This window comes from Mauremys reevesii, linkage group 9 (assembly GCF_016161935.1).
Source record: "Mauremys reevesii isolate NIE-2019 linkage group 9, ASM1616193v1, whole genome shotgun sequence".
Classification (NCBI taxonomy): domain Eukaryota; kingdom Metazoa; phylum Chordata; order Testudines; family Geoemydidae; genus Mauremys; species Mauremys reevesii.
In genome coordinates, this window is record NC_052631.1 from 58091286 (window position 1) to 58119064 (window position 27779).

Genomic DNA, 27779 nt, shown 5'->3' on the forward strand with positions numbered 1-27779 from the left:
CACCCCTCACAGGTGGTATGGGCACTTCAGATGCCAACAGGGGACTAATATCAGCACAGCAAAGGGACAAGCCAAAACTGAGGGGCCTGGGATCCCTATGGAGGGCCATGACCTCAACCAACATGTGGTCAGCAGGCCCTGTGCTTTGCAGTGTTCCTACTGCCAGTGAGTGACATCGTCAATAATGCCACAGCTGTTGCTATGCTGCTGTGGCTTCTCACTTTCTGAGGGGAGTATGGGGGCCATGGAATTCCTGTTCATGTGACGCTGCTCTATAGAGCTCAGGATGCAGAGCAGATGCAGTGTGCCACCCAGAGAGGGCTGCCTTCCAGGTGGTGTCTATATCCCTCTAGTCTGTACAGCATGTTAGGATCCTTCAGCACAAGGGACCGCACAGAAAATGGAGGTTATTATTACTGTTTATTTTAGAAATGCAATTAATATTCACTTCCTCATGTTCCCAGCACAACCACACACCTTTTCATGCTCTACTGCTTTCTCTAGCTCTCAGCATCTCCTGGACAGCAGTCTGGGGCCGGGTTGTGAAAGTTGTATATAAAATAAAGTTTATTATCACTTGAATGAATACGAAACTAACAAATATATCAAAAGCAGAATTGCGAGCACACACTTTTTAGTGCAAAAGTACAAGTAAGAGAGAAGCTTAGTGAGTTTTCTAGGGGGCTTTTACCATCTCAGAGCACAGTGCAGATCTGTAACGCTCAGTATATTATAGGCAGGCCACTGCATTCTACAGAATATTTACGTTGCCACTGGTTTCTGTACTATTTTGGTGGAGGAGGCAGATTCCTGGGTATAGATTTTGGCAGGAGGCCCCAGCAGCACAAATCTAATGGAGGAGAGGAGAGTGCAAAATGTCCCCAACATCCCGTGGGCCCCCGTAGGTAGCCAGTTCACACCAAAGAGTGGGTGATGCTGGGTGGCAAGGGGCAGGGCTGGCATGAGCACTGGGCCAGCCCCTCCCAGCAAACCTCTGTCAGTTGCCTCCTGGACTATGCCAGAGCTAGCAGCAATCCCCAAGGTTGCAGTGGTAGAAAAGGGTTGTAGTTCTTGAGCCAGCATCAGTCACGCCATGCTTATGTGGGCCAGATCCTTAGCTGGTCTTGCCCTTCAGTGGAACTGTGCTAGGCTCCCCCAGCTATGGAAGTGGGCCTGGGTGCTCTGTGCACACACACACACGGTTTGACCTTGATACACTGCACATCAATTATAAAAACCCTTTTGTTTTAGAAAGCAAATGAATTTTTGTCCACCCTGGTTGGCTGGGCAGGTGGGTACAGCTTGTGTGGGATCAGGGGAAAGTGGGCAGCAGACTGTGAAATCATGTAAAACTCCGGCACTGCCTGAACGTGAAAGGGGAACCTCTCCTGATCAAGCTGCGTTGCTGCGCGGGGTTATGGAGATCAGGAGATGGAGCACCTGAGTCTTAGCAGTGCACATTCCAGCAATAAGACTGGGGCAGATCTCTTGCAAGAGTTTCCAAGCTGAGCACTGACACTTACCGGGTGAACTTTGTATAAGAAATGGTTCTTTGCTGCTGGCGCTCTGTATTGAGATTGTGATATGTGTGAGCCTGATACACCTCGAACCTACACCTACATGCCTCAGGAGGAGCTCCACTGAAGTCAGTGGAGACAGAGCAATGGAAACCTGGTTTTGGAGGAGGGGAAAGCACTGTAGTTCAGTGTCTGTTGTTGGTATGTTTGTGACTTGCAGAGCCTCTCATGCTGGAGCCTTCACACAGCTCCACCAGGGCACCTCATTCCTCACCTAGAGCAGCCCCCGCTGGTGCAGCCCTGTGCACATCTTGAGCACACTATCTTTACACAGCAATTAGATAGTGCGTTTCCAAATTCTAATTAGAAATCAGGCACATGCCTTTTTACCAGTGAAGGTGATTAACCATGGGCACAAACTCTCCAGGGAAGTGGTGGATTCTCTATCTCTTAATGTCTTCAAATGCCTTTCCAGAAAATATACTTTAGCCAAACACAAGTGATTGGGCTCAAAGCAGGGGTAAGTGGGTGAAATGTAATGCCCTGTGTTATACAGGGTAGGTAAGTCTAGACGCTCTGATGGTGTCTTCTGGCCTAAACTCTATGCACATGTGAAAACCCATTTTGCTGGGATCTAAGACATCATTTGTACCCCGTCCTCCAGATTCAAAATGGGGATACTTAAACCGCACTATGCCGCATGGTCACCAGTTCTGCACAGTTTTGCACAATAAATGTTGGTGATCCCACAAAAAGGTTGGGCATCCTAGCCTCTAAGGAATGACAAAGCAGCTGCTTCGGCAGCTGGGTGGTGCCATTTCGCTACATGCAATGATTATAGCTGTAAAATCAGGGTGCAGTCAGCTGCAACAGCTGGAAGCACAGGATTATTTTCTGAAAGGCTGTTACTAATTACATCATAATGATTCCTCCAGTTCCTAGATCCCCAAATGTTTGCAGGTGACAGGACTGGGCTGTTCTACTGGCATGGCCATTCAGAAGAAGGGAGCTTTCACGGCAGTGTTTCCAATGGAAAGAGGGGTTTCAAAAACCAGCTCGTTTGGCTGCCCCTAGGTCATCTTCTTGGCAACGCTGGCATAGGTGCGTTCTATCTCCTCGTTGGCTGGGCATGTGTGGCTGAACTCATCACGGGAGTAGGCATTGTGGAGGTAGCGCCAGATGCCTGTCATTTCCGCCGGGATCTCAAAGTTACGGTATTTCTTGGCAGCAATCTAGAGGGGTGAAGGGTGAGAAAATGCAGGTGATTATTAGACTTCTGGGTATCCAGACAAGATCTGGCTCCACTGACCTGGAGGCCTGCAGGCTTTGTTGTTAAGGCACTGGCCTGGTATGCAGAAACTCAGACTTCACTTCCCAGCTCCATCATTGGTTCCTTGGGCACCTCACCTAATCTCTCTGTGCCTCAATTCACATCTGTAAAATGGGGACAATAATCCCACCTTGGGCAGTGTCCAGCACAATGGGGCCCCAGTCTCAGCTGGGGCCTCTAGGTGCTACAGTAGAACCTCAGAGTTACGAACTGATCAGTCAACCACACATATCATTTGGAAGTGGAATTATGCAATCAGGCAGCAGCAGACCAAAAAAAAAAAGACAGTACAGTGCTGTGTTAAACGTAAACAAAAAAAAAAATAAAGGGAAAGTTTAAAAAAAAATTCTGACCAGGTAAAGAAACTGTTTCTGTGCTTGTTTCATTTAAATTAAGATGGTTAAAAGCAGAATTTTTCTTCTGCAGAGTAAAGTTTCAAAGCTGTGTTATGTCACTGTTCAGTTGCAAGCTTTGAAAGACCCAGAACATTTTGTTCAGAGTTACGAACAACCATTCCTGAGGCATTCCTAACTCTGAGGTTCCACTGTAGCATCTTGGACCAAACAGGACTCCATGTCCATGGGCAACTAAGAGTGAATCTTGACTTGGAACTCCCAGGGTGCCCCCTAAAGGTTGGCCAAGGCAATCCATGTAAGAGAGGGAGTGAAAATCATGAAGTGGATGAAACAGTGAAGTCCACTGAGTTCCCACAAATCCCTCCCATCCCTTTTGGATCAATACCCTCATTCAGAGGAAGAAGATGGCCAGCTTTGCTGGAGAGAGATTGATAGACCCGTCAGCTCAGAATCTCAGCTTTCTTGGCTCATCCATCCAGCATGTCAGGGATGGCTATTACATACTGTGCTCTGTTCAAGCATCAATGCTCTCCCTGATTTCACACTTATTCTTCATCATGGATGAGATAGATGGGTTCAAAGTTGTTAAGTCCAGAAGCAGAGGAGGGTTGCAGGTAGGAGGGGAGCTGTCCACCCAGTCTGGCTTTGAACTAGAGACATAAAGGTGTCCCAGTGCTTCCAAAAGTACTGGCTGTGAAAGCCATATCCCTGAAAATAACATCAGAGCTTCACACGGTGCAGAAGGGGTGATACTGTGAAGGCTTTACTTGGGACATCACCTTTGAGAGCTAGCCAGGAGCTTCCCAGACTTTGGTTACCAGCACTGTGGTTGGGTGTGGCTAGTGCTGTTGGTCCCTCACGGAAGAGCAGGGGCTGGAGTGGGGTTGCCCCTACAAGTTTCTCGCCAGTGCTTTTCCTGTTGAGCTTTAGCTCCCTCAAGTGATGGAGCTTCCTTCATTCTCCTTGGGATGCAATTCACCCATGTTTAATGATCAGACCTCGCCAGCCCACTGCTCAGTTAAATGCCCTACTGAAGGGACAAGCGAGACACAGAGCAGGGGATAGCGCCAAAGGAGATGAGTAGAGACAGGCTTGAGTCAAGATATTCTGAGCTGGAATTGGACAGCGCCTCAGCTCCTCAAAGCTTCTCAAGGTCAGATGTGGTAAGCTGGCTCTAATTGGGAGTGTAAAGGGACCTGTACTGCTTTGGGAGGTGATTCTCACAAGCGCCTAAGGCCCAGATCCTCAAAGGTACTCATATGCCTAACTGGCATTGATCTCAATGAGGTGGTAGGCCTAAGTGACTTAGGACCACAAGTCCTGCTAACTGTCACAGGACCTTGCACTCCCGGGGCATGATGGCACTTTTGAAAATCCTGTACTTTGTGTGCTGGCCTGCCCTTTGACCCAGAGATTGTGGCCTCTATAGCTAGTGGGTGGATTTACTTTGATGATGTGCAGCTTGGGCAGCAGATTGCAGTCAGCTAATGTTAGCCTGTTCCCATCCAGGAACTTCCTCTTGGAGACCAGGACTTCCTCAGTACTGTCCTGGTCGATTTCTTCAGGGAGCGGGTTGTTCAGGTAGGTATCCAGGCGTTTGAACTCCCTCAGCAAAGCCTTCTCAAAATCTGCACCCAAGGAGAAACCACAGTGTTAGTGTGAAAGACCTTGAGCAGATTCTGCTCTCACACCCACCAGTTTCACTGCAACTCCACTGATTTCAGTAGAGTTACTCTTGGTCTACACCAGCCCAATTGAGATCACAGTCAGGGTCCCTGGTGTCAGATAATGAACCTGCCCCCATAAAAAAACAAAAAACTCCACCCTCACAGACAAATCCCTGATACTTGTACCGTTGAGCTGGGCCATACTTGAAGAGGGGTTTCCACCTGGGACCACTGTTGCGATTTTGGTGGAGAAACCCTGGAATATATCCTTTTGGCACCTTCCAAAGAGCTCTAGGATCTGAACATGCCCCTAATACGTATTGCCACCTTTCTCTGAGAGGGAGTGGTTAGAGGGGGTTGGCCAAACCAGTGGTAGACCGCCTCCCCAAGCCCAGATCTACCAAACACAGTGTGATGTCCCACTGCCCCCAGTAGGGTGTGCCAGAACTGCTCAGAGTGTGTACAAAACACGGCTCTGTGCAGGTGGAGCTACCAGAGCTGCTCATTTAGCAGCCACCTATCCTGATGCTGTGCTGCTTCCAGGCATTTACAGCACAAGCTATGGATCATGATCCTCAAATGGTGCTGGGTGAAAGGCAGGGTTGCTTCTGTCCTTCCAATTTATTGCTTTACTTGCTGGGGGCATCACTTGGGCGGGTGGAGTGTGGGAGACAGCGGGGACTCCAGCCCAGCCATAGGATGCCCTCTCAAAGAGCAGGAATCCTGCACATAGGAGTTATCACCAATACTCAGCACCTCTAGATCCCTGCCGCTGCTGCTGAGAGGCATCCCCCCCCCCCGTCCCGCCACCTCTCCTGGAGGTTCTGTAGCTCCCATTCTGTGCACCGACATCCCCACCGTCACGGACTGGGAACAGCTGAGACACCCTCTGGATCCCCCTGGCTGAGTGAGCCATTTTTCTAATAGGTTTTGCTTCAGGATCCAGGGAAATGATGGACTCAGAATAATAAATAAAAATACCCCAGGGTTCCTTACTCTCATTCGCTTCCTTGTGGGGATTCTTGATGTATGCAGAGAACTTGGCAAAAATGTTGCTGCCCACATCAAAGGACTCCTTGTATTTGGGGCTTAGGTGTGGGTACCTTAAACAGATAATTGCATAGAGTCATATATGGAGAATTCACTGCCATTAGAAGGCTACTCAGCTGCATTCTCCTCTGGTGACTATACAACCCACGAGCACTGAGATGGGCTCAAAAGCATAAAGCCCTGCAATGATCAACCTCATCTAGCTTCTTGCCCAAGGGATAGAGGGAAGCTCTGAGCTCTGCTGCCACTTCCAGGATGCTAGCCTCAGACAGGAGTGTACGGATTGGCACGGGGGGATATGGAAACTCATGCAGCTCCCATGGGGAAATGCCTTTTGTTCTCGAGGTATCCCAGTATACCCCACATGCCAACATCATCCCAGCTGTTGTGTTAGGCCCAGCCCTGCAGTGGCCCTAAGGTGGGCTCTGCCAGGCTCAGGGTCTGTTCACACTGCAGTCAGAGCGGGGACTGCAGCCCGTGTAGACAGACCCAAGCCAGCCCCCCAGCACAGGCTAGCAGCTCCAGTACCTACCCAGTGGCCTGGGGTGAGGAATGAGTGAAGAAGGTTGAAGGGTGCCCCAAAATAACACTGCTGCAGGTACCAAAACCTCTCCTGGCAGGGGGTGCTGTTCTGTAACTAGACCTGACCATCTGAGCAGGTAATATGCTTTTTCCCATTAGTCTGTTTGTCACAGGGTGGCTGGCTCCTTTAAGGAGAGCAACCCCATCTCAGCCCACCTGTAGGTCATTAATGCCATGCTCAGGTGGCTGATTGGCAGCTAACGAGTGCCTGGACATGAGGAAAGGTAGCTCAGCTGGCAGCGGGTGCACCTAGAGGAGATTCCCCAGGAGATCAGCACTACTGCTGGCTGAGCTTTCCCAGGGCAGGGCAGGGCAGGGCAGGGCTGCAGGACTGACCAGTGAGCCCCAGGATGGGGGCTGGGGGCTGGGGGACTCTCAAATGCAAGGGAGGTAAGCCTGCCTGAATTATTACTCAGGCCATGGAGGAGGCTGTGGGACTCCTGAGCTTATGGGAAGAGGCCTGAATTATTCCCAGAAGAAGGGGAAGACTTGAGGGGCTAAAGAGCTTTGTACTCTGTACAGGAGTTAATCCATAAGCCATTGGTCTAAGTGCCCTTGTCTGGGAGAGGAGAGGGCAGGACTGCACCATGCCATTGCACTGAGCTGAGACTCACATCTGCCCCATCGCTGTGCTGTGCCTGCCGGGCTGAAAGCTGTTAGGTGAGTGAGGATGGAGAGCAAAGCCTCAGTGTTTCGTGTGCTCAGCAGTCACCCAGTGAAAGGCTTGAGCGTTGGTGTGTCCCATGGTCGCTAAGGGCACACTCCTCCAGAGGCATTTCAGCCCCTAACTCCCACAGGAATCAGGCCTCTCAGACCGGGGCTTTCAGAGGGGCTCAGCCCCTGCCACTGAAGACAGATTTGCAAGAGATCCCAGCACCCAACTTGCGCCCAATGTGCAGAGCTCGTTTGCAGATCTGGCCCTAGGACCTAGCGGGTACCTTGGATTTCTCTAGCATGAGCTCCTGGAGTGCCCCCATGCCAGCTTGCTTGGGACGTGGCTGCAAACTGGAAAGGGTTGCGCAGCAATGACCTCTAGCTAGGTATATCCCAAAGTTTGGCTAGGCACAGAGAGGAGTTTTCAGGGCAATATGGAGCTGAAGGAGGAAACCCAGGCTAGGATTCTGCTCCCTGCTATCCAAAGAGTGTTGCTTTGGGTTCCATCCAGACAGCCATGCAGCCACCAACAGCTGGTAACTCATCAGGGAGGTGAGAGGGGGGAGACTCGGGCGAGTCACACAGCTTTCTACAGCTCAGGATCTGGCCTAAAGCCCCAGCTGTGAACTGTTCCGGCCCTTTAAGGTGTCTCCTGTTTACCACTGCAACGAACAGTCGGGGAGAGAGCCAAGAGTGAGCACATAACAACCGCTCGGCTGGGAGCTGGCTGCATTCCTAACCCCTGGGCTGGAGTGTTCACCTTGGCTTGGCTACGTGCACCTGCTCCTTTCAAAAACAAACAGAAAAAAGGTTTTCAGATCCCTTCCCCTCCCCTGCTGCAGAAATAACGGCATCTGCTTCTTGGGTCTCTACACCGATCCACCTGCATGTTCTCACCACATCCCCTACCCCTGTGGCTCGCCTGTCCAGCCCCTTTCCCTCTTTGCCTGCATCCAGAGATCACACAGTGAATTTCCTCCCATTGTGTTATCTCACAGGACAAACTGTTTCCTTGCTGCTTAGCTAGTCATAGAGGAAGGGGGAGGTGGGTCACAACCTTAGATCAACCGTCTCACACTAGGCAAAAGCCTATCTCTGCTTCTTCCCCGGGACACACAGCAGTACCTTGGCCTCAGCAATACCCTCATGGAGAGAGCTATATATTGCTCAGAGCAAGGGAGTAGGGACAAGGGACATTCTACTCACTGCCACTGGCTCCCAGTCCCGCTCTGTGCCTCTGTCCGTCCCCCCCGCCCCACAAGATGAGTGCCATTGCTGAACTGATCAATGTTTGCAAAGTGCAAGGGGCAAGAGGGGAGGCGGGGGGCAGGGGAAGGCCAGAATTGGGTAAGTGCAATGGCCACTACTGCACCCATGCCATTCGAGCTTTGCCATGGCCACAGATCTAGGCCCAGTGTTCTGATCTGGTGGCAGTTCACATCTCGTGGCTGGAAGGTTGCAAAGAAGTGCATAAGACTATGATAATAAATACTTAGGAGGCGCCAGCATCTGCTCCAGGAACTCCTCGATCTTAATGAAGTCTGTTTTCAGCTCCTTGTTGAACAATAAGAATGGAGGGTTGGTCCCTGGAGCCAGAGATTTCAGCTCTTCAGGTTTCCTGAAATGAATATTTTTAAAAAAAGAGGGATTCACTGCTGAGGTGAAGGCCTCACTGCACGTGCAGTGTCACAATCTCATCTCACCACCATGCACAACCACCAAGAAGAACATAGAATGGTAGGACAGGAAGGGACCCTGAGAGGTCATCTTGTTCAGGCCCCTGCACTGAGGCAGGACCACGTAAACCTGGAACATCCCTGACCAGTGTTTGTCCAACCTGCTCTTAAACACCACATGGTGAAGGCATCAAATAGTGAGAGACACAGATTAGTACATGGAGGAGACACAGTGGTGAGAAGGAATCGTGGGCCCTGTGTTTTGGAGCCAGAGCCATGGTGTTCAGGAGCGGGAGCTCCCTGGATAAAGACCCAAATTGTACCCTGAGTTCACAGCTCCCATTGACTTCACTGGCCATTGGGACATCCATCTTTGGCAGCCAGTGGGATATGTGTAGTCATTTCAATTTGCCAAGAGGGCTCACTGCCATCTTTTCATGGCCCTGTCACTTCAGGATATCTTGTATGAATCTCCATGGACAAACTTTTGTTGTTCACATTGTGTCCCCAATTGCTTAAGATACAATGGCCTGAACTGTTGATTTTGGGACCAAATTTCCTGCTGGCTTATCCTCTGTGTAATTCCAGGGAGGTCAGCGGCATGGGGCAAATAGAGCATAAGTGAGGTGAGAATTTGGTCACAGCTAGACTGCTAGCAGGGACACCACCTTGTAATGATGCCAGTCAGCTCCATCTATGCCAGTGACATGACAGATGTAACGAAAGGGGACGTGATGCTGACAGTGGGAGAGATCTGAAGTGTAGAGTGAAGAGCAATTGAGCCATATGACACTAAGATTTTGTTGGTGCACACCAGGGGTAGGCAACCATTTCAGTGGCATTCACACTGCCCAGGTCCTGGCTGGTCTGTGGGGCTCTGCATTTTAATTTAATTTTAAATGAAGCTTCTTAAACATTTTAAAAACCTTATTTACTTTACATACAATAGTTTAGTTATATATGATAGACTTATACAAAGAGACCTTCTAAATGAAGACTTGGTACACCACTTCTGAAAGGTTGCCAACCCCTGGTGCACACAATCCAAGGGGCAGCCCTGAGCTTCCCTGCTGTGTACTCTGGATGTCTCACTGGCATGAATTACCTCCATTTCCTTACCTTGTCATGTCCACTGTGGTCACATTGAATTTGACTCCTTTGAGCCACAGAACCATGAAGAGACGCTGGCAGAAGGGACAATTCCCAATGTTCTCGCCATCCAGGCCAGCCTGCAGAAGGAGCAAAATAGACCGATGCTGCTCACTGGGCATAAGATGTCTCCCACAGCCGGGCCTCTGCAAGTGGCTTTGGGAAAGGAGCTGCTAGCACAGCTCCGGGCTTGGTAAACAGGCAGTGGCAGCATAACAGATGATTCACTGGTTTCATTGGGAGTTAGGCCAGATTGTCAAAGGTGCCTTTCTCTCCATTTTTTTAAAAAAAAGGAGATTCAATGCAACATTATGGTTGAGATTTCAAATGGACTGGAGATAAGAGATCATAGAATATCAGGGTTGGAAGGGACCTCAGGAGGTCATCTAGCCCAACCCCCCTGCTCAAAGCAGGACCAATCTCCAACTTTTTTTTTTTCCCCCTGTATCCTTAAATGGCCCCCTCAAGGACTGAGTTTATAATCCTGGGTTTAGCAGGCCAATACTCAAACCACTGAGCTATCCCCACCCCGTAATGCTCAGCTAGTTCCTGTAGCAACTATAATCAAAGTCACATGGCACATTTATAGTCTATCTAGATATAGGCCCAAACTGCAAAGTTTGCATCTGTGTTTAGGTTTTTTTAAGGGATATGTTAAGATTCAGGGGTCCAGTCCATCCCATTACACAGAGAGACACCTAAGCATCAAATTCAGATCTAGGTTTGCATCTGTATTTTGGAAATCCCTTCCCAGAAGTCTGGAGTTGGTTAGAGGTTGGGGGTCCATTACAGAGACAGGGCATCAGGCTGATTGAAATTACACGGGGAAGATGAAGGGGAGAGGCGGGGGAAGCCCAGCGCATAGTCAGCCCAATACTGGGGAACTACAGTGGCCACTACTGCACCCATGCCATTCTGAGCTTTGCCAGAGCCACGGATCTAGGCCTAGTGTTCTGATCTGGTGGCAATTCACAGCTCCTTTGCACAGTTGTGAATGATCACACATGATGCAAACCAGGGGGTAATTAGCCCCTACTATGCTAACTTACACCCAGGCTTGGGGAGCTACATCATAGAATCATAGAATCTCAGGGTTGGAAGGGACCTCAGGAGGTCATCTAGTCCAATCCCCTGCTCAAAGCAGGACCAAACCCAACTAAATCATCCCAGCCAGGGCTTTGTCAAGCCTGACCTTAAAAACCTCTAAGGAAGGAGATTCCACCACCTCCCTAGGTAACCCATTCCAGTTCTTCACCACCCTACTAGTAAAAAAGTTTTTCCTAATGTCCAACCTAAACCTCCCCCTCTGCAACTTGAGCCCATTACTCCTTGTTCTGGCATCTTCTACCACTGAGAACAGTCTAGATCCATCCTCTTTGGAACCCCCTTCAGGTAGTTGAAAGCAGCTATCAAATCCCCCCTCATTCTTCTCTTCTGCAGGCTAAACAATCCCAGTTCCCTCAGCCTCTCCTCATAAGTCATGTGCTCCAGCCCCCTAATCATTTTTGTTGCCCTTTGCTGGGCTCTCTCCAATTTATCCACATCCTTCTTGTAGTGTGGGGCCCAAAACTGGACACAGTACTCCAAATGAGGCCTCACCAGTGCTGAATAGAGGGGAATGATCACATCCCTCGATCTGCTGGAAATGCCCCTACTTATACAACCCAAAATGCCATTAGCCTTCTTGGCAACAAGGGCACACTGTTGACTCATATTCAGCTTTTCGTCCACCGTAACCCCTAGGTCCTTTTCTGCAGAACTGCTGCCCAGCCATTCGGTCCCTAGTCTGTAGCAGTGCATGGGATTCTTCCGTCCTAAGTGCAGGACTCTGCACTTGTCCTTGTTGTGTAAGGAGGAAGAGGTATACGTTACAGGTGGCAGGTGGATTCACTAGCCCAGATAGCCTGCATTGCACCCCTGCAGTGCATACAAAAGCAAACATAACATTATCAAATCACACTCCAGCATCCAGGCATCCCAGCTGAGCTGGGGAAGCTTTGGAGTCCCATCCAAATTGGCGGCCAAACTCTAGTGAACGTGGCAGCAACCCCCTGAAAGAGTGAATTTAATCTAGCTATTTATACTGTCCTTGTTACTATGGTATCTGAGTGCCTGAAATGCACCAAAACTGATCGTCATCAGAGCAGGTGGGCTGTGCCCCTAATGGGGCTGCTGGGTTCATGAACCAGCACCACTCACCGTGATTGTTTTATAAGCTAGTGTGGTATTGTTTCTGTTTCCTTGGGTGGGAGCTGGGTCAGAGGGGAAGACAATATGAAAGCTCTCTGTGCCCCTTGCTGCCATATTTTGGAAAGCCTGTCTCTAGAAGCTGGATTGTCAGGGGCTCCTCAGACAGGAAGCGAGAAAGGGAGGGGGAAGCCGGTACACTCAGCGCTTGTGGTAGCGGTGGGGGAGGGCGGCACAAAAGGAGGATGGAGTTTGATAATGGATTCAACAGGAAGGGAGGCTCCTCGCTGGCAGGAGGAAAAACTCAAGAGGGAGGGTGTGGGAGAAAATGCACTAACGTTTTCCAGGAAAACAGTAGTTTGTTTTCTTTTCACTGTTCACTTGTTGATTTAAAGAGACAAGGCGTAAATTCCTAAAGGCTCAGATTTTCCATGAACCAGACAAACAATTCCCTTTTTAAAAACGAAAGTCAGGCTTCAGTCAGTGCAACAAAAATGAAGAACACTGCAAGCCTACTGGGCAAGTCCTGGGACTACCTTGTCAGACACAGATTACAGCCCTCATTCTCTGTAGAAGTCCTAATCAACAAATACATCTAGACAGGCACCTCCAGGCGTCTTGCATGTGTTTGGAAGGCTCTGAGGTCAGTATAGGAGAGGTGGGATCATTCAATACAAGGCAATAATAACTCTCAAACTGTGGGCCCTGTCTCCAAGTGGGGTTCTACTACAAAAAGTGACTGTAACAATACCAGCTGGGGGGTTCCACATTTATAAACCACGATCTGGGCTCCTGCCTTCTTGTGCATCAGTGCCAGCATAGCAGGGTCTGCAGGCTGCACTGGGCTCTTGAGGTGACATTTTCAGAAGCATCTAAGAGTAGATTTTAAAAGGTCGTTAGGCCCCCTAACTCGCAGAGAATTGGCCAGCCCCAATGTCTACCCAGCAATCTTACAGCCCCACAGCCCAAGCCCGGGCCAGCCACTGGGGTTTTATTGCAGTGTGGACATACCCTTAGGCACTGGGGTCCTGTGGCACCTTATAGACTAACAGACGTATTGGAGCATGCTCCAATATGTCTGTTAGTCTATAAGGTGCCACAGGACTCTTTACTGCTTTTACAGATCCAGACTAACACGACTACCCCTCTGATATTAGGCACTGGGGGCGTCTCAGTCCCACTGAAAGTCAAGGGCCAGACTTTAGAGGTGCTCAGGTGCCTACAGATACAGATAGACGCCTAAGAGGTACTTTAATAAATCCCACACAAGTTAGGCACCCAACTCCCAAGGGCTTTCAGTGGGAGTGAGGCACCCAGCCCGCTTAGGGCTTTCAGAAATGCCACTAGGTATCTGTCTGCAGCTTTAGGCTCCCGCTCCTACATAGCTTGGAAAATCAGGCCCCTGCTCACATAGGCACCTTTGGAAATTTTACCCTGATCCATCAGACTCTTGTAAAGACAACTAGAGCATCGGAATCAAACCAAGGAAAGCTGATGGTTTAAATAAACAAAATGACCATTTAAAAATGTTCTCCCCTTACTTTTACTATGCTGAAAAGAAACTATTCAAATGAATATTCTCCCAAGAGTATTTTCTGTTACTGTTTCTGATCAAACAGCCGTGTAATCAATAATTTCCATCTCAAGAGTCATATGGAACAGGAATAAGCTACTAGTAACTATAAGGCCTCGGCACTGCAAATGCATACATGCCTAATTTTAAGCCCCAGAGTATTTCCACCCAAGTCAGTAGGACTATTCAGAGACTGAAAGCCAAGCCCCTGTGTTTGCAGGACTGTGCCCTCTTGCTGCTGAAGCAAATACCGTTTACAGAACAGGGGGTGATCAGAATAAAAGAATTAAGAGAAATGGAGCAACTTAGGTCCAGATCCTCAAAAGTATTTGGGTGCCTAACTCCCATGGGTTAGACAAATAACAAAATTATGGGAGCAAAGGTAGGACAAATGAGATGAACTGATTTAATATGAACAAATGAATTAATATAACTTTTAAAAATCAATTTGTATATCTACCAGCACTCAGTCTTCTGCCTCACCTCCGCTTCATGCCCTTATCTGCTGTATTTGTCACCCCCTCTTTTAATGGGTGTGTAAGAAAATAATTTGGACTGCCCACAAAATTCTACTTGTTGATTTTAAAAAAGGTAATAACTAAAATATTTTCAAATAGTCATATTTACAAACGAGGAAAATCTTCTGAGTGCTGAAAGCGTAGAGGGCTTTATTACCTTTCTTGGAGACCTTTACTACTGCAGAGAATTGAAAAAATACCAAACCCATAAACCTAAGATGGAGATTGGCTACCCTATAGCCACCGATAATGGGAAGCTGAGCTTTTTGGTGCTAGATGGCTGATTTGGATTTAGGCTAGGCCACAGACAGCTGGAAGTCATTACCTGCTGATTTATGGAGACCTATTTGCAAGGAGTGAATGTTCTCCTAATTCCACAGCTACAATACAAGTGGTACTGAAAGAATGGTGTGTGTGTGTTGACATTGTTATCACAGAAGCCAAGCACTGGATGAATTTAAAACTGAACTACGGTGGCAGTCCTAGATGTGATCTCCCTAGATTAACGTTCAGATGCACTGGGAGCATATCAACAGGGCAAGGAGATTCCTCTGCTATCTCTACTAAACTGGCCCATTAGACACAGAAGATTTTGCTCCCCCAGGTTGTCCTCCTCCCACATTCACGTGCAATCACCTAGCAATCAGACTCTAGTAGGAGAGGGGCTAGTGGAATTTGACAAATGGCCCCTTACAATACACTCCTGAGCTGGAAGGAGCTTTGCCTGCCATTGCAATGGAGGCAGCCATATCATCCAGGCTTGAGAGTTCAGTGACAGCTAGGGATCAGCCGCTGGGGAGGGAGAGCGACAGACACAGATAGATTGTTGGTTGGGTGACCTAAAGAGAGGACCAATATTGCAGATCAAGGGGGAGTGAAGGGATAGAAATTGAGAGGAGCAAAGTGCCAGAGTGAGGACACGGGAAAGATCTATGGTATATTTTTTTATTCTTTTAAAAATTAATCCGAAGCTGGGTAATGTTAGACAGAGCTGAATTTTAACAACAGAATGATGATTGTAGAAAAAAGCGAGTCCAGTGACAGACTCCTTAACTCATATAAATGGGTGTAGTTCCACCAACTTCAGTGGCGCTGCACTGATCCATAGCAGCTGAGGATTTGGCGCTTAGTTTAACATTTAAGGTGGTGGCCAGTCCATCACCAGTTCTGACACAAACTTCCTGCGTGACCTTGGGCAAGTCACTTTGAGTCAGATTTTTAAAGGTATTCAGGCACTAACCCCCGTGGAAATCAAGGGAAATTAGGTGCCTTTAAAATACATCCCTTTAATGTCTTTGTGCCTCTCCTCTCCATCTATAAAATGGAGATAATCATTCCTTTCTCCCATCCTTTGTCTGTCTTGTCTTCACCGCAAAGTTGACTCGAGTTATAACTTGAGTCCTGTCCAGACACAAAATCCCTTGACTGTAGTGCGGTGGTGCTTTTACTTCCTGTAGATGAGCCCAAGTGTGGGTATAGGGTAAAGCTCAAGTTAGTACTACTTGTCAGCTGCTGGTATGACCACTCTGCAGTGTGGGTGCAGGCTAGCATCATTCGAGTGCTGATAGTTCTCTGATGCCTTCCCACAATTCCCTGTGTGCCCAGAAAGGAGAGGCAAGTTTCCCCACAACTCACTGACAAAGAGATCATAGAGTGGCTCAGCCTACAACAATGCAAAGAACCATGGGATGGCCCCCAGTAGCCGTAGTGCCACACACGAGTGAATGCAATGCATGCTGGTGTGAACACAGCAGCTCAAGTGTTAGTCCTCCGTATGGCTGCTCTCACCCACGCAAGGCTAACTCCAGAGGGGTAAACCGAGTGTAGCTAACTCAAGTGAACTGCAATGAAGACATGCCCAGGGGCCATGCCAGGGACCCTATGTGTTTGTACAGTGCCTGGCACAACAGCGTATGCCTCAGGAATAGAAATAATGATCACAAATAATAGCTTTTACCATCTGAAGATGCATGAGTTACAAGGAAGAAAAATCAAGACCAAGAAGTTCTCAATAGAACTTCAGGAACTGCCACTCTGGGAACAATAGCAGAGGTAGGTAAATGGGCAGCTGCATCACACCCTCCATGTCCAATGGGTCAATATCTTTGCCAGGAGACTAGACCAGTCCTGTGAGGTGCTTGGAACTAGGTGTTCAGCACCTTGTGGGAAGCACTCAGCATCTCATGGGATTCTTTTCCCCCCAAAAATAGGGTTGGGGTTTAGGGCCAGATTCTCTCCCACCAACACTGGTGTGAATGGGGTGTAATTCTAAAGTTACTCCAGTGTTAATTGGGGAGCAGGATCTGGCTCCTGATCTTAAGAGGTGCTGAGTGCCTACAACTGCCATTGGGATCGGTGGTTGCTCAGCACCCCTTTAGATCAGACCCTGTTTCATTAAAGACTGCCTGCCAAAGATGGTTAAAACACAGAAACTGTTATGGTAGGGGACTGTTAGTTTACCACCATACTACTTGTTCCAAGGGGTTTTTTTACTGCTAAATTAAGTAAGTTTTAGGGGAAGTACAGACTAACTTTGTTTTCTGTTTCCCTTCTCTAATAAAAAGCCCCTTGATTCTGATGCAGTTTTGAAACAATCTTGTGTATCATTTTCCTGCCTCTCCCTAAGATAGTTAGGGACTAGCTAGGTAACAATGTTAAAACAGGGAACCACAGAAGCGTTGAATTCACCAGCAAAATACCCTGGGCCAAGTTTGGTTGTAACAATTAAAGGACAGTGAACAGGAGATGATCTTAATGAAGTATCTATGTTCAGCAACTTAGCCTAGGCTTTGAGAGGTTAAGGACAGATAATATCTTTTACCTGACCCCTGAATAGTTTTACTTTGGACAGTCCTGTATGTCAGCAGTGAGAGTAGAGTCTGAGTCCCTAGATTTCTAACACAGACCGAGGTAGCTGTCTGTTATTTGCTGTGGGAAGGATTCGTTGTAATAGTTGGGGAATAAAACCTCCTATCGCATTTAAATGACACTTTTAGAACATTAAACATTTCTTTTTAAAAGACTCAGAATCTCAACATTATTTGTAGCCTGAAATCTTGAGCATTTGCTGTTTGCATCAAAATGCCCTAGACAAAGTCACTTGTTCTGTTACTGTGATGGTGTAATCAATGGCCAGCCAAGTAACTAGCACAGGGCTGGGGAATTTAAAGTTATGGAAGTTGTTCGGGGTCATGTCTCACTTCAGACACTCATTTGGAAATTCAGGCTCTCTGATTTATGTATTGCTCTCTCCACTTTTGCTAAGAATGTTTTGAAGTGGGGAGTTGAAATATTCCAAAGGAAATCGTCCCCAAAGTGCTTAACTGAGGGGAAAACATTTCTACTGCAAAACAGCCTTCAGCTGAATAATCGACACATACAGAGTAAAAGAGAGACAGAGCAGTTCAGAGAGTCTGTCTTGCAACCACAACTTGGTGAGAAGCTGAAATTGAGTGTATGTGTTTGTGTTATTGTCTGTTATCTCTTCTGGACAGGCTCACGCCTTATCTGTCTCTGTAAGGCACATGCCATATTTACACCACTGTATATATGATTTTTATCAGCATAACAATAATTAATAACACAACATCACACCAAAGGAACTTGATCCCCTTGATAAGTTTATAACCTTCCAGTTCCTTTGGCACTACACAGTAGAATGCATAGCTCCCTGCAGAGTCCAGACTGGGAATTCCCCCTGTCTGGGCATGCTTGGCACCCTTTTCTGCCAGCCACTGTGCACACATAGGTGTAGTCATGGGTCTATCTGCCTATATGTACCGCTGACAATAGCAAATGGGACAATACCCCCCACTCTGAAATGATAAAGCACTTGTAAAAAAATCTGCAGGTAACTTCATCAAAAGTAACTGGTGAGTTTAGTGGGTCGTTGTCCTTCCTGCCTGGGGTAAATCCAGCATGCAGAATTCATAAGCGTACATGTCTCTGAAACTCACCTTCACAAAAAGCTCGATCTCAGGCTCCTTCCGAGGGCTGTGCCGCTGGCTTGCCATCCTCTCTGCTTGTTCAAACTGCTAGCCACCCTCCACTGCAGCAAGTTGCTCAGTTCTTTGCTGCTATTGAACCTCCGAGTGGAAGTGGGTGGCGATCCAGTGGGAGAGCCGCTGGTGTATGGTGAAGGACCTCTCTAATGAAGATACACCAAGCCCCGTTGCCAGCTTCACTCACCAATGGGCAGTTCTATCACGGTTCTTTTCCTTCCTCCTCCTGAATTCTCAACTGAAGAGGAGTGACAGAGTGTTTGCAGCAACTGCTGGAGGGGCAAGGGTATTTCCACAAGGGCCTCCCAGTTGTGACTCAGCATCCTAATCTATCAGAGAGCATGCATGAGGTCCCCCTGTCAGCTATCAAGCAGACCAGATGCTGCTCTGGGCTCTTTCTCAGCCATGGGCTTATGTCCCAGAAAAGGTCCTTCCACTTCTGTTACTGTAAACTCCCACCCATGAGAGCTTTTATGACAGGAAATAGGCTGGAAGTGTCTTGTGCTTCATCAGTTGGAGAGATCACTTATTCTAATTATCCTGTCCAGGAGGCAAAAAGTCCACAGCTCCAGAGCACATCCCTCCCCCGACAACATTCACTAAGAGAAAGCAAGTGTTGTTCGGAGAGACCCAGATTCACCAATAAAAGAGGCAAACTTCCCTCTAGTAGGCACAATTTTAAAACACATAGTATCTGCCTTAAACAACAACATCTGAGCAGGGCCCACACTGGCAGCTCAAATCTGAACCCCTCTCCACCCTTTGGGGAAAGCCCCAGCGATCCAGGGAAGGGTCTGAATTTCATACCTCTGGCCTCTCACTTTTGTGGGCTGATTTAGAACCCCAGATGTGAGCAGCCCTCAAATCGGCAGGAGTTTCAATTCCAATCCTGATCTGAACCTGTGGCTCCGGCTCATTTCCACTGGATCCAGTTCACTTTCCATGTGTTATTCTCCCATTTCCTTAGATTTATGGATTTGTCACAGATATTTGTGTGTATCATCAAGGGCTGTGTGACAGGGGAGAGGTGGGGATCTGCTTGGTCCATAGTAAACAAGGGAATATCTCCAGATATCTTCTGCCTTTGCACAGGTCGCCCAGGAGAGGGAATGCTTGGTGAGACAGAGTGGGAAGAATGGCTTGGGGGAGGTCAGGCCCCACACCCAGGAACTTAAGAGAAACTGGAGAAGTTTACTGTCTGCCGTCCACACTCTGTCCTTTGCTGACTGGGGGCTGCTGGGACAAAAAGTTTGGTTTGGCCCAATGAAAGTCCATCACAAATAGATCAGCTCTTCAGACAAAAACACGGAGATTGAGGATGGGTCCTTCTCTTTGGCCCAGAGACTCCCAGGGGCCAATGGGAGGTGCTGCTGTTTTCCTGGCAGCACAGGAGTGGGGGAAGTTTCTGCCCTATCTATGCCTTAGCAGGGAATCGTTCAATCAGACTCAGCGTAAGAACCTAAAGTCATTTCATTAGAAAACATGACCAGCTTGCTTTTTCTCCAGAAGGGAAGGGTCATGAACGTGTTGTTATTGGCTGGCTGCCCTCCCCCACCCCCACCTGCCACCCGCCACCCCCCACCCCCATGCCCTGGGATCCTGATTAGAGCTAGAGCACCCACTAGGAAAACAAAAGTGAGGCATCTCCATTACAGCAGAGGGCAATTTATTGGATTAAACTTTTCTTCAATGAATTCAGGTTGACCAAACAATGTCGTGAATTCAGGTCAAATTAGGGTGACCAGACGAGAGGAAGAAAATAGGGGGGGAGCAAAAAAAAAAAAAAAAGCTGAATGCTGCCGGCGGAGCGAAATATTGGGACAAATTGCATCCTGACCAAAGATCGATCGGGACATGGGACAAAAACACCTAAATATCGGGACAGTCCTGATTTTATTGGGACGTTTGGTCACCCTAGGTCAAATTCACTGAATTGTTTTGGGTTAAAAAAAAAAAACTTGGAAAGAAGCCAAAAAATTTCCATTTGGGCTTTGAACTGACTTGTTAGTTTCAAATTTCAATTCATGCTGACTTTAAAAAAAGTTTAAAAATACCCCTGCTCAAAACCAAGCCATTTTCTTCCATCTGAAACTAAACTTCATTGACTTTTCCCATATGGACAGTGAACCAAAAAAACAGTTATTTTCACAGATCTCCTGCCAGCCCTCATAGTTCAGGACATAGGCTGAGCCCCAGCGAGGGTTGGCGAATAATACCTCTGCCTGGGACAGCATTGCACACTTCAGTATTGTAGCAGCAGACCCACTGTCGGCCACAGTGCAAAATGCTGGTCGATTTTGCTCTGGCTGCATGTATGGGCCAGTGGCGCAAGCTCCAGCCTTGGAATCAGGGGAGCTGTGCTCTGTAATGATACCTGCTTGCAGTTCTGCTATTCAGCAACTAGGGGCTATACTGAAAATTTCAGAAAGAGTGTGGTCTGTGGAACTAAGCAAAAATGGAGGCTTCATAGATTTCAAGGCCAGAAGAGACCACGTAGGCTACATCTACACTAGGAGCTTGGGGTGCAGGGCCGGCTGCAGGCACCAGTGTAGGAAGCAGATGCTTGGGGCGGCCAATTCAAAGGGCGGCACTCCATCCAGTATCTGGCAGCACTTGCCGGTATTCAGCAGCAATTTGGTGGTGGGTCCTTCATTCCCTCTCTTCCTCTTTGAGCTGCCGCCAAATTGCCGCCAAGGAGAAAGAGAGGGAGGACCCGCCGCCGAACTGCCGCAGAAGAAGCGGCGCGATTGAGCTGCCGCCGAAGTGCCACCACTCATCTTTTTTTTTTTTTTGTTTTTTTTTGCCACTTGGGGTGGCAGAAAAGCTGGAGCCAGCCCTGTTGGGGTGTGATTCCCCTGCTCGTGTACACAAAATCAAATGGTATAAATAGTAGCGTAGCTGCAGTAGCATTGGTAGCAGCAGCGGGGACACGGATTAGTTGTGTACCCACCTGTTTCAAGTAGGTTTGTCCTAGGCATGGAAAATCAGTGCCTTTGCTGTTGCTACTATGGCTATGCTGCTATTCATGCTCGTGCTAGCTCACTGAGAGCTAGCACGTGTGTGTATGAGGGGTGAATCACACCCCAAGCTCCGTTACCCTGGTCTGACCGCCTGTACTACACAGGCAATAGAACTTCTCCCAAATAAATCCTGTTTGAACTAGAGCACATCTTTTAGAAAAACATCCAATCTTGATTTAAGGATGAAGCTGGAAACTCTGATGGAAGGCAGCTTGTTTGTTTTGCTGCTGTTTCCCCCAATAAGTGCCTGTTGTTTACCCAGATGGTGGATTCATCCATTCTGATACTGACATTGAATGTGATCTTGGGCTAGTCCCTTCACCTCTCCATGCCTCAGTTTTCCTATCTGTAAGATGGAGGCAAAAATCCTTTTCTAAAGTGCTCTGAGATAATAAGTGTCACGAAAGTGTTAAGTATACTGAGGATTAGCACACAGCCCCTGCTTCCTATCTTGAATGAGTCACCCCAGAGTTGCAGAGAGAGTTCAGAGATTTCTGAAAATGCGCATGCCCCTGGTCAGAAAATAGCTATTGCAAGGACATTTTGGTGACCAATGTTGTCTGCTGCAGCAGAGCACGTGGGAAGCATTTCTGCTGGGAGCCCCTGCTTTTATAGCATGGAGCCATAAGACACAGCCACTGGTGAGGAGCGTATCATCACCTGCTTGGTGATACCCTGCAGCTCTGAAGTTGTCCTCTGCTGTTCACCTCCTGCCCAAGGACAGGAAGAAAGAGACACTCTTTGAGGTATCTCACCAACCCACCTCCTGGGGCTGGTCTTGCAATAGTCTAGACACAGGAGATGCTCTTATTGTATATCAGGAGTATTACTTAAACCAACGGTAATGCTGCCCACTCCAAAAGGGAGCCTGTGCGTAGGGCACTGAGTTTGTTTTCTTTAGAGCTGACAGCCTAAAGGAAACAAACTCAGCCTGCCTGCAGTGGAGCTGGGGTAGCAATGAACTCAGGTAAAACAGATGCAGGACAGCATCTGTATCCTGAGGTATGATGGCTATGGGAGACATGAGTTCCCTGGTGTGTAATTTTAACAAGTACACTGATAGGCCCCAAGCAACATTTCACTGGGCCCAGGGCAAACTCCTAACACAGGCCCCCATCCCATCCCACACACACACATTAGTTAATGAAAGAAAAAATACTCTTTTATTTCTGAAATGGCAGAGATAGGCCTCGTCACGTTACAACTTGCCTTTTCTGGCCTTTTTTGTGGCAAAATCATGAACAACCTCACTAAGGTCAAGTTTTCTTGCAAGTTCACACTCAATAGATAAAACAGCAAGGTGACCTAAGCCTTCCTCCGTCCTAGTAGATTGGCTGCAGTTTCTGATGTGTGCTGGCTTGCTGAAACGTCTTTCAGCTTCTGCCACAGTCACTGGCAATGTGCAAAAAATTCATAGGGCTATGCACACCTCACTGAAAATTAGTTGTTGTTTTGTGCTGTCAATCTCATTAAGTAAGATATGTGGTGGCAGCTCAAGTTCTTTTCCAAAAGTAGACTTGAAACCAGTCTTTTCTCTGTTGTAGGAAGTCCTGCATTTGAGAAGAAATTCAGGGAAAACTATGGCCGTCAGTATCTTTTGGTATTCTCTGAAATTAGGTGCACGAGACAGAATAGGCTTTTGAATAACAGAATCTGTAATGTATTTAGGCCACAATCCTGGAGCTTTTAAAAAACATGAATCAGTATGGACTGCGACCCTATTCTCTCCTGTTTCTTGAAAACCTTTCTCTGAGACTGGTGGTGCTGGTGGCAATATTACTAGACTATCTTCAGAAGTCATTAGATTGGAATCACATGATTCATCTGGCTGCTTGTCTTCATCACTTTCCACAGTCTCTATATTGAAATCCATTTCACCTTGCTAGTTCTTTCATCCTGTTCCCCAGTTTGTGCAATGCTCAAGCTAGACTGTTCACAGGTCTTGTTTGTCTGGAAAAACTGGCAGCTTGATTGGAGACCTTTCACTTCTCCTCCCCCCCACCCCCCTTTCTTTATGCTCCTGACATTCCCGGCTTTCTGATTTGTATTGATAGCCAGACATGGCAGTATGGCACATATATTAATGATATGCCAATGACAAATGCTCTCTAGGCACCCTGGAGGTACTGTTCCCTGTCCCTGGGATCTTGTCTCAGCCCTTCTAGGCACCCTGGAGGACCAGCTCCCTATTTGGAATATTGCTTCTGTTAGGTAGCTCTGGTAAATCTCAGCAGATCTTGCTAGATCTGGACACCGCATGGATACAAACAGACTCACCGGGATGATATAAATAACATATAAATAACATTTAGTCATTTTGTAACATATAAACATATTTACTAACATACAAATAACATTTAGTCAAATGCAATTTAGCCCGAATTTTTTTTCTCATGGAGACAGGTTTGTGGCCCTCTAGCCAGGCCCCTTGTTGGACCAGGCCCTGGTAGAGTACCCATTTTCCTGCCTTTACTTGGGCCTGCCCACAGAGGTATAACAAAGAGGGGAGCATAGTACATTTGGGGTGAACTAGGAATCAGTACATTGAGAGACAGCCTGGACAGGAACTCACATAAACTGACACAGAATAGCAGCAGGGTCTCACAATGTGATGGAGCAATGGGTGTGCTGTGGGCAACAGTACACAGTGGTCTGAAGTAGGAGTGGTGAGGACTGGCTGTCTAGTAGAAAAGGGAAGTGCACTAATCCTGGGCTGTTTATCTGGAACTTGAGTCATGGGAAGGGTGACCACCCATCCAGAATTGGGTGTGACAGTCCCGAAATGCAGAGTTCAAGTCCCGGTCCCGGGCTGAATGACTCTGGGACAACATTTGTGCTGGATTCCCTGTGGCACTGCTCTGTGCCTGCCTGAGGCACAGGGGTGGCACCAGCCTCTTCCCATTGTGGGGAGGGGCTGAAGTGGGCCTTAGTCCCCCTTCACCATGAGGCCCCACTCCTCCTCTTCCCCCTGATGTCCTGCTCCCTGGCCAGGCCAGAAGCCAGAGCCAGGCTGTGGTAAAAGCTGCCCAGGGAGCATGGGCTGCTGTGTGGAGCCACAGACCCTCCACATACTTGTAGGGTTCAGGGCTTCCCATGGAGGCCTGAGCTCCCAGGCAGTTCTTACCATGGCCTACTTCTGGCCTGGCCAAGGGGTGGGATGTCAGGGAAAGAGGAGGGGCAGATGGTGGGGCCGCAGAGGGGGGCAGAGCTCCAGCATGTGTCCAGCTTTTGCCTTTTGAAAAGGTGGTCACTCGAGCCACAGGGGTGGAAATAACCAATTAATATTTGTAAAGTGCTATAGAAGGGGTCGGCAACCTTTCAGAAGTGGTGTGCCAAGTCTTCATTTATTCACTCTAATTTAAGGTTTTGCGTGCCAGTCATACATTTTAACGTTTTTAGAAGGTCTCTTTCTATAAGTCTATAATATATAACCAAACTATTGTTGTATGTAAAGTAAATAACGTTTTAAAAATGTTTAAGAAGCTTCATTTAAAATTAAATTAAAATGCAGAGCCCCCCAGACCCATGGCCAGGACCCGGGCAGTGTGAGTGCCATAGGTTGCCTACCCCTGTGCTATAGCTTCCAAGGTGAAATGCATTAGAGAAGGCAAAGCGTTATTATTCAATGACATTGATGTTCACAGGACAGGGCAAGAGATGGGAAAGAGCAGTCAGGGACTATTGATCTTAAGGCTGTTAAATTAATACTGGTGGATTTTCAAAGAGCAATATTAAAACATAAACCAACCTTTAATTAATGTAAGTTAGGAAGAAACTTTCCCTATGGGCAGGCTATAAATAAATGCCTTTTGCAGGGATGTTTTCACCTTCCTCTGAAGCATCTGGGACAGAAACAGGATTCTGGGCTAGATGGACCAATGGCCTGAGCTAGTCTGGCAATTCTTTAAAAAAAGGCAAAGAACTGTCTCCTTCATCCAAGACCACTGGAGGAAGGGAAGGGGAAACATTTAGCATGAAGGGCAACTCCTTGTACAGCTGTTAAATAAATACCATAGCTAGAGATAGGGCAGTGCTGCAGATATTTGTTTGAATTTGGAAACAAAAATTCACCTTGTGCTTGTGCCCCTTTTGTGGGTGCATTTTGCAAATATTCCAGCCAACAAATTCACTGGCAGGAATATTCCCTGAAACAGATAATGCTACACAAACACTGCAGAATGTTTCCATTTGGTATCTGTAATCAGGGTATCCACAAGGGGAAAACCCAATTTTAAGAGTTATGCTCGTCCAGTAGGGGAACAGAAACAAAACAATGTGACCAATCAAAAGAGCACAGCTATTGAATACTCCAACAAACTGCTCCAAAGGAGGTGCTGACCCAAATTATTTGACAAACAATTTAGAGTCATAAATAAATCTAAGGACATTGCAGTCAGTTCTTGAGTAGTCCATGAACAAGAAAAGGCGATTTTATGTAATGTATACTGGGCAATAACATGAGAAGGCTCCTGATTTCTAAAACTAACCTGGCTCTTTCTTAAGAGACCTATTTACAGAGATGCTGCAGCTGCAGTTAGCATGCCAACCATGTGCACACAAACTGACTTGCTTCTCCAAACTCTTCCCTCCTGCCCCTGTGCTCCCCTCTTCAAGTTCCTTCCAGGTTGCTGCAAGTGACATTTTCCAGGTAAATTGTTTGATACCATGGAGTCACAGATTTTTAACAACCCTTTGAGAGCTCTTTAAAGAGTTGTGCCAGTGCCCTTGTCCTTGGCACTGTTGTCTTGTCTTTCTGGTGCTGACCTCAGATTCTAAGCAGCTGGGTCTCTGGACTTTGGAGGAGGGAATCATTTGCTTTGGGCTTATCAAAGTTCTGAAGTAACAGCCCATGTTGTAACCCTTTCAGACTGCCAGGCACAACAACGTGTTGAAGATTTTCCCCGACTTGTGAAAGTGCTGTGTGTCCTGATTGCCCCCAAAAAGTAAATTCAATGCCTCAACCAAATTACTGATTTCTCAGCAGGGGAGGATGAGGAGAGTAGCTGTGGATGGATCAAGGCAGCTTGAATTGCATATGGAGTGGTAGAAGCTATGGGGCTTTATCGCTGTCAGGGAGAACCAGCCCACTCGCTCTCCCTGAGTGAATTTTCATGCAAGGGATCATTTCATGAGCATTTGTGAGGTTGGTGCAGGGTGAACATTTCCTCTGGAAAATGCCTCTTTGTGTGGCAGGCAGCTGCCTGGCACCATTCCATTCAATGCAAAATCAAGACTAACCAAACATTTGCCGAGATGGAGATTATATATATTTAATATCTTTATTCATGGTTTAAACAGGGAAAATGGCTTTTCGTCTTTTTGAGAAACTAGAGGTGTAAGCTAGAAATCTGGCAAATACATGAAACCCTGATTTGTGGAGAGATGTTGTCTGTGTTTGGTTTGTTTTTGCCAGTTTCACTGGCAGTGAAAACTCTGTGCACCCTGCTCCATGGTACAATTCCCCACCAGGTCTTGCTGCAGAATTCCAGTGAACCTTTGTTGTGGATTATTCCTCCTTTTAAAGTGTGTGTGGTGCGGGGGGGAAGATATCCCAGCTCTGGGAATGAGACTTTACTGGTTAATTAATGAGTAATTTTCTCATTGAAGGGAGAGAGACACACACACACACACACACACATGCACACGCATACGCACACACACACACACACTAGTAATTCTGGCAATGCAAAGAACCAACCCATTGTTAATGGACAATAGGAGCCTCTGAGCTACAGCACCAGCAGCAACGAAAGATGAGATCCCACCCAGACTGGAGTCACAGTGGCTCTGGGACCCAGGCAACAGGGAATCTGGGACAAGCTATATGATGACTGTGTCTCAGTGGCTGCTTGGGGCTCGGGTCTCATGTTTGGGGGCAGTGTTGGGCTTCCTTTGCTTCTCAACGGTGCTGAAGGCAGCCCCTGAGTTCTCAGGTGAGTTTGTGAGATGGCATAGTGGAGGGTGAGGGTCAGTTGGAGGAAGGAGAATCTTCTTAAGTCTTAGCCCTGTTATCGCTACCACTTCTTAGCAGACAGTGAATGAGGATGGGGTGGGGTGGAGATGGGAGGATAATTTCCTCTAACTGTATACCCAAGAGATCAGATTCTCAGAACTATCCAGGGAGAGGTTCCCACCAGTGAAGATGCAGGGGTAGGGCCGGGTTATATTTGTCAGAGGTGTGGGGGTGGCACAGTCTGTATTTAGTTCTGTGAGTCAGGGAATGAGTGACAAAACAAATACACCCTGTTTGAGTTCAAGCCGGCTGTGATTCACCAGCAAGACTATTCTCCATTTGGCCCAGATCAGACCCCGAAGCAAACAATGCCATTCTGTGGCCATTCTGTGTTTGCTACGAATGGTCTAGGAGCAGGGTCCTGCCTGCCACTGATGCTGCAGGCCAAGTTAGAATGGTGAAGTCACAAAGCAGAAAATGAATTCTAGGAAGATCCCTTATGTGAGGTGAGAATCAATGAGGCTTTAACCCCGGTGACATTTCCTC

The 27779-nt window shown here is 47.6% G+C and overlaps 2 protein-coding genes across 4 annotated transcripts in view; one reads left to right on the forward strand and one right to left on the reverse strand.

Annotated features, from left to right (window-relative positions):
* Window positions 1–406: 406 nt before the first annotated feature.
* CLIC2 (chloride intracellular channel 2) lies at window positions 407–18710 on the reverse strand. Of its 3 annotated transcripts, none has more exons than XM_039488404.1 (6): window positions 18216–18697; window positions 9952–10061; window positions 8649–8774; window positions 5867–5973; window positions 4650–4831; window positions 407–2749 (listed from the first exon to the last, which is right to left on the reverse strand). In XM_039488404.1, exons 1-6 carry the CDS (start codon window positions 18270–18272, stop codon window positions 2588–2590), a joined length of 744 nt encoding a protein of 247 aa, XP_039344338.1. In that variant the 5' UTR covers window positions 18273–18697; the 3' UTR covers window positions 407–2587. The 3 variants fall into 3 exon arrangements, with proteins under 3 accessions (XP_039344338.1, XP_039344339.1, XP_039344340.1); XM_039488406.1 differs by lacking the exon at window positions 407–2749 and adding an exon at window positions 2756–2951 and having other exon boundaries at window positions 18216–18710; XM_039488405.1 differs by lacking the exons at window positions 8649–8774; window positions 9952–10061; window positions 18216–18697 and adding an exon at window positions 6453–8606.
* Window positions 18711–27104: 8394 nt separating this feature from the next.
* Window positions 27105–27779, forward strand: part of LOC120371926 (protein eva-1 homolog C-like) — a 45882-nt gene continuing 45207 nt past the window's right edge. Inside the window, exon 1 of the mRNA XM_039488403.1 lies at window positions 27105–27213. Coding sequence (XP_039344337.1) covers window positions 27105–27213 — 109 coding nt within the window. The remainder of the gene's footprint in view (window positions 27214–27779) is intronic.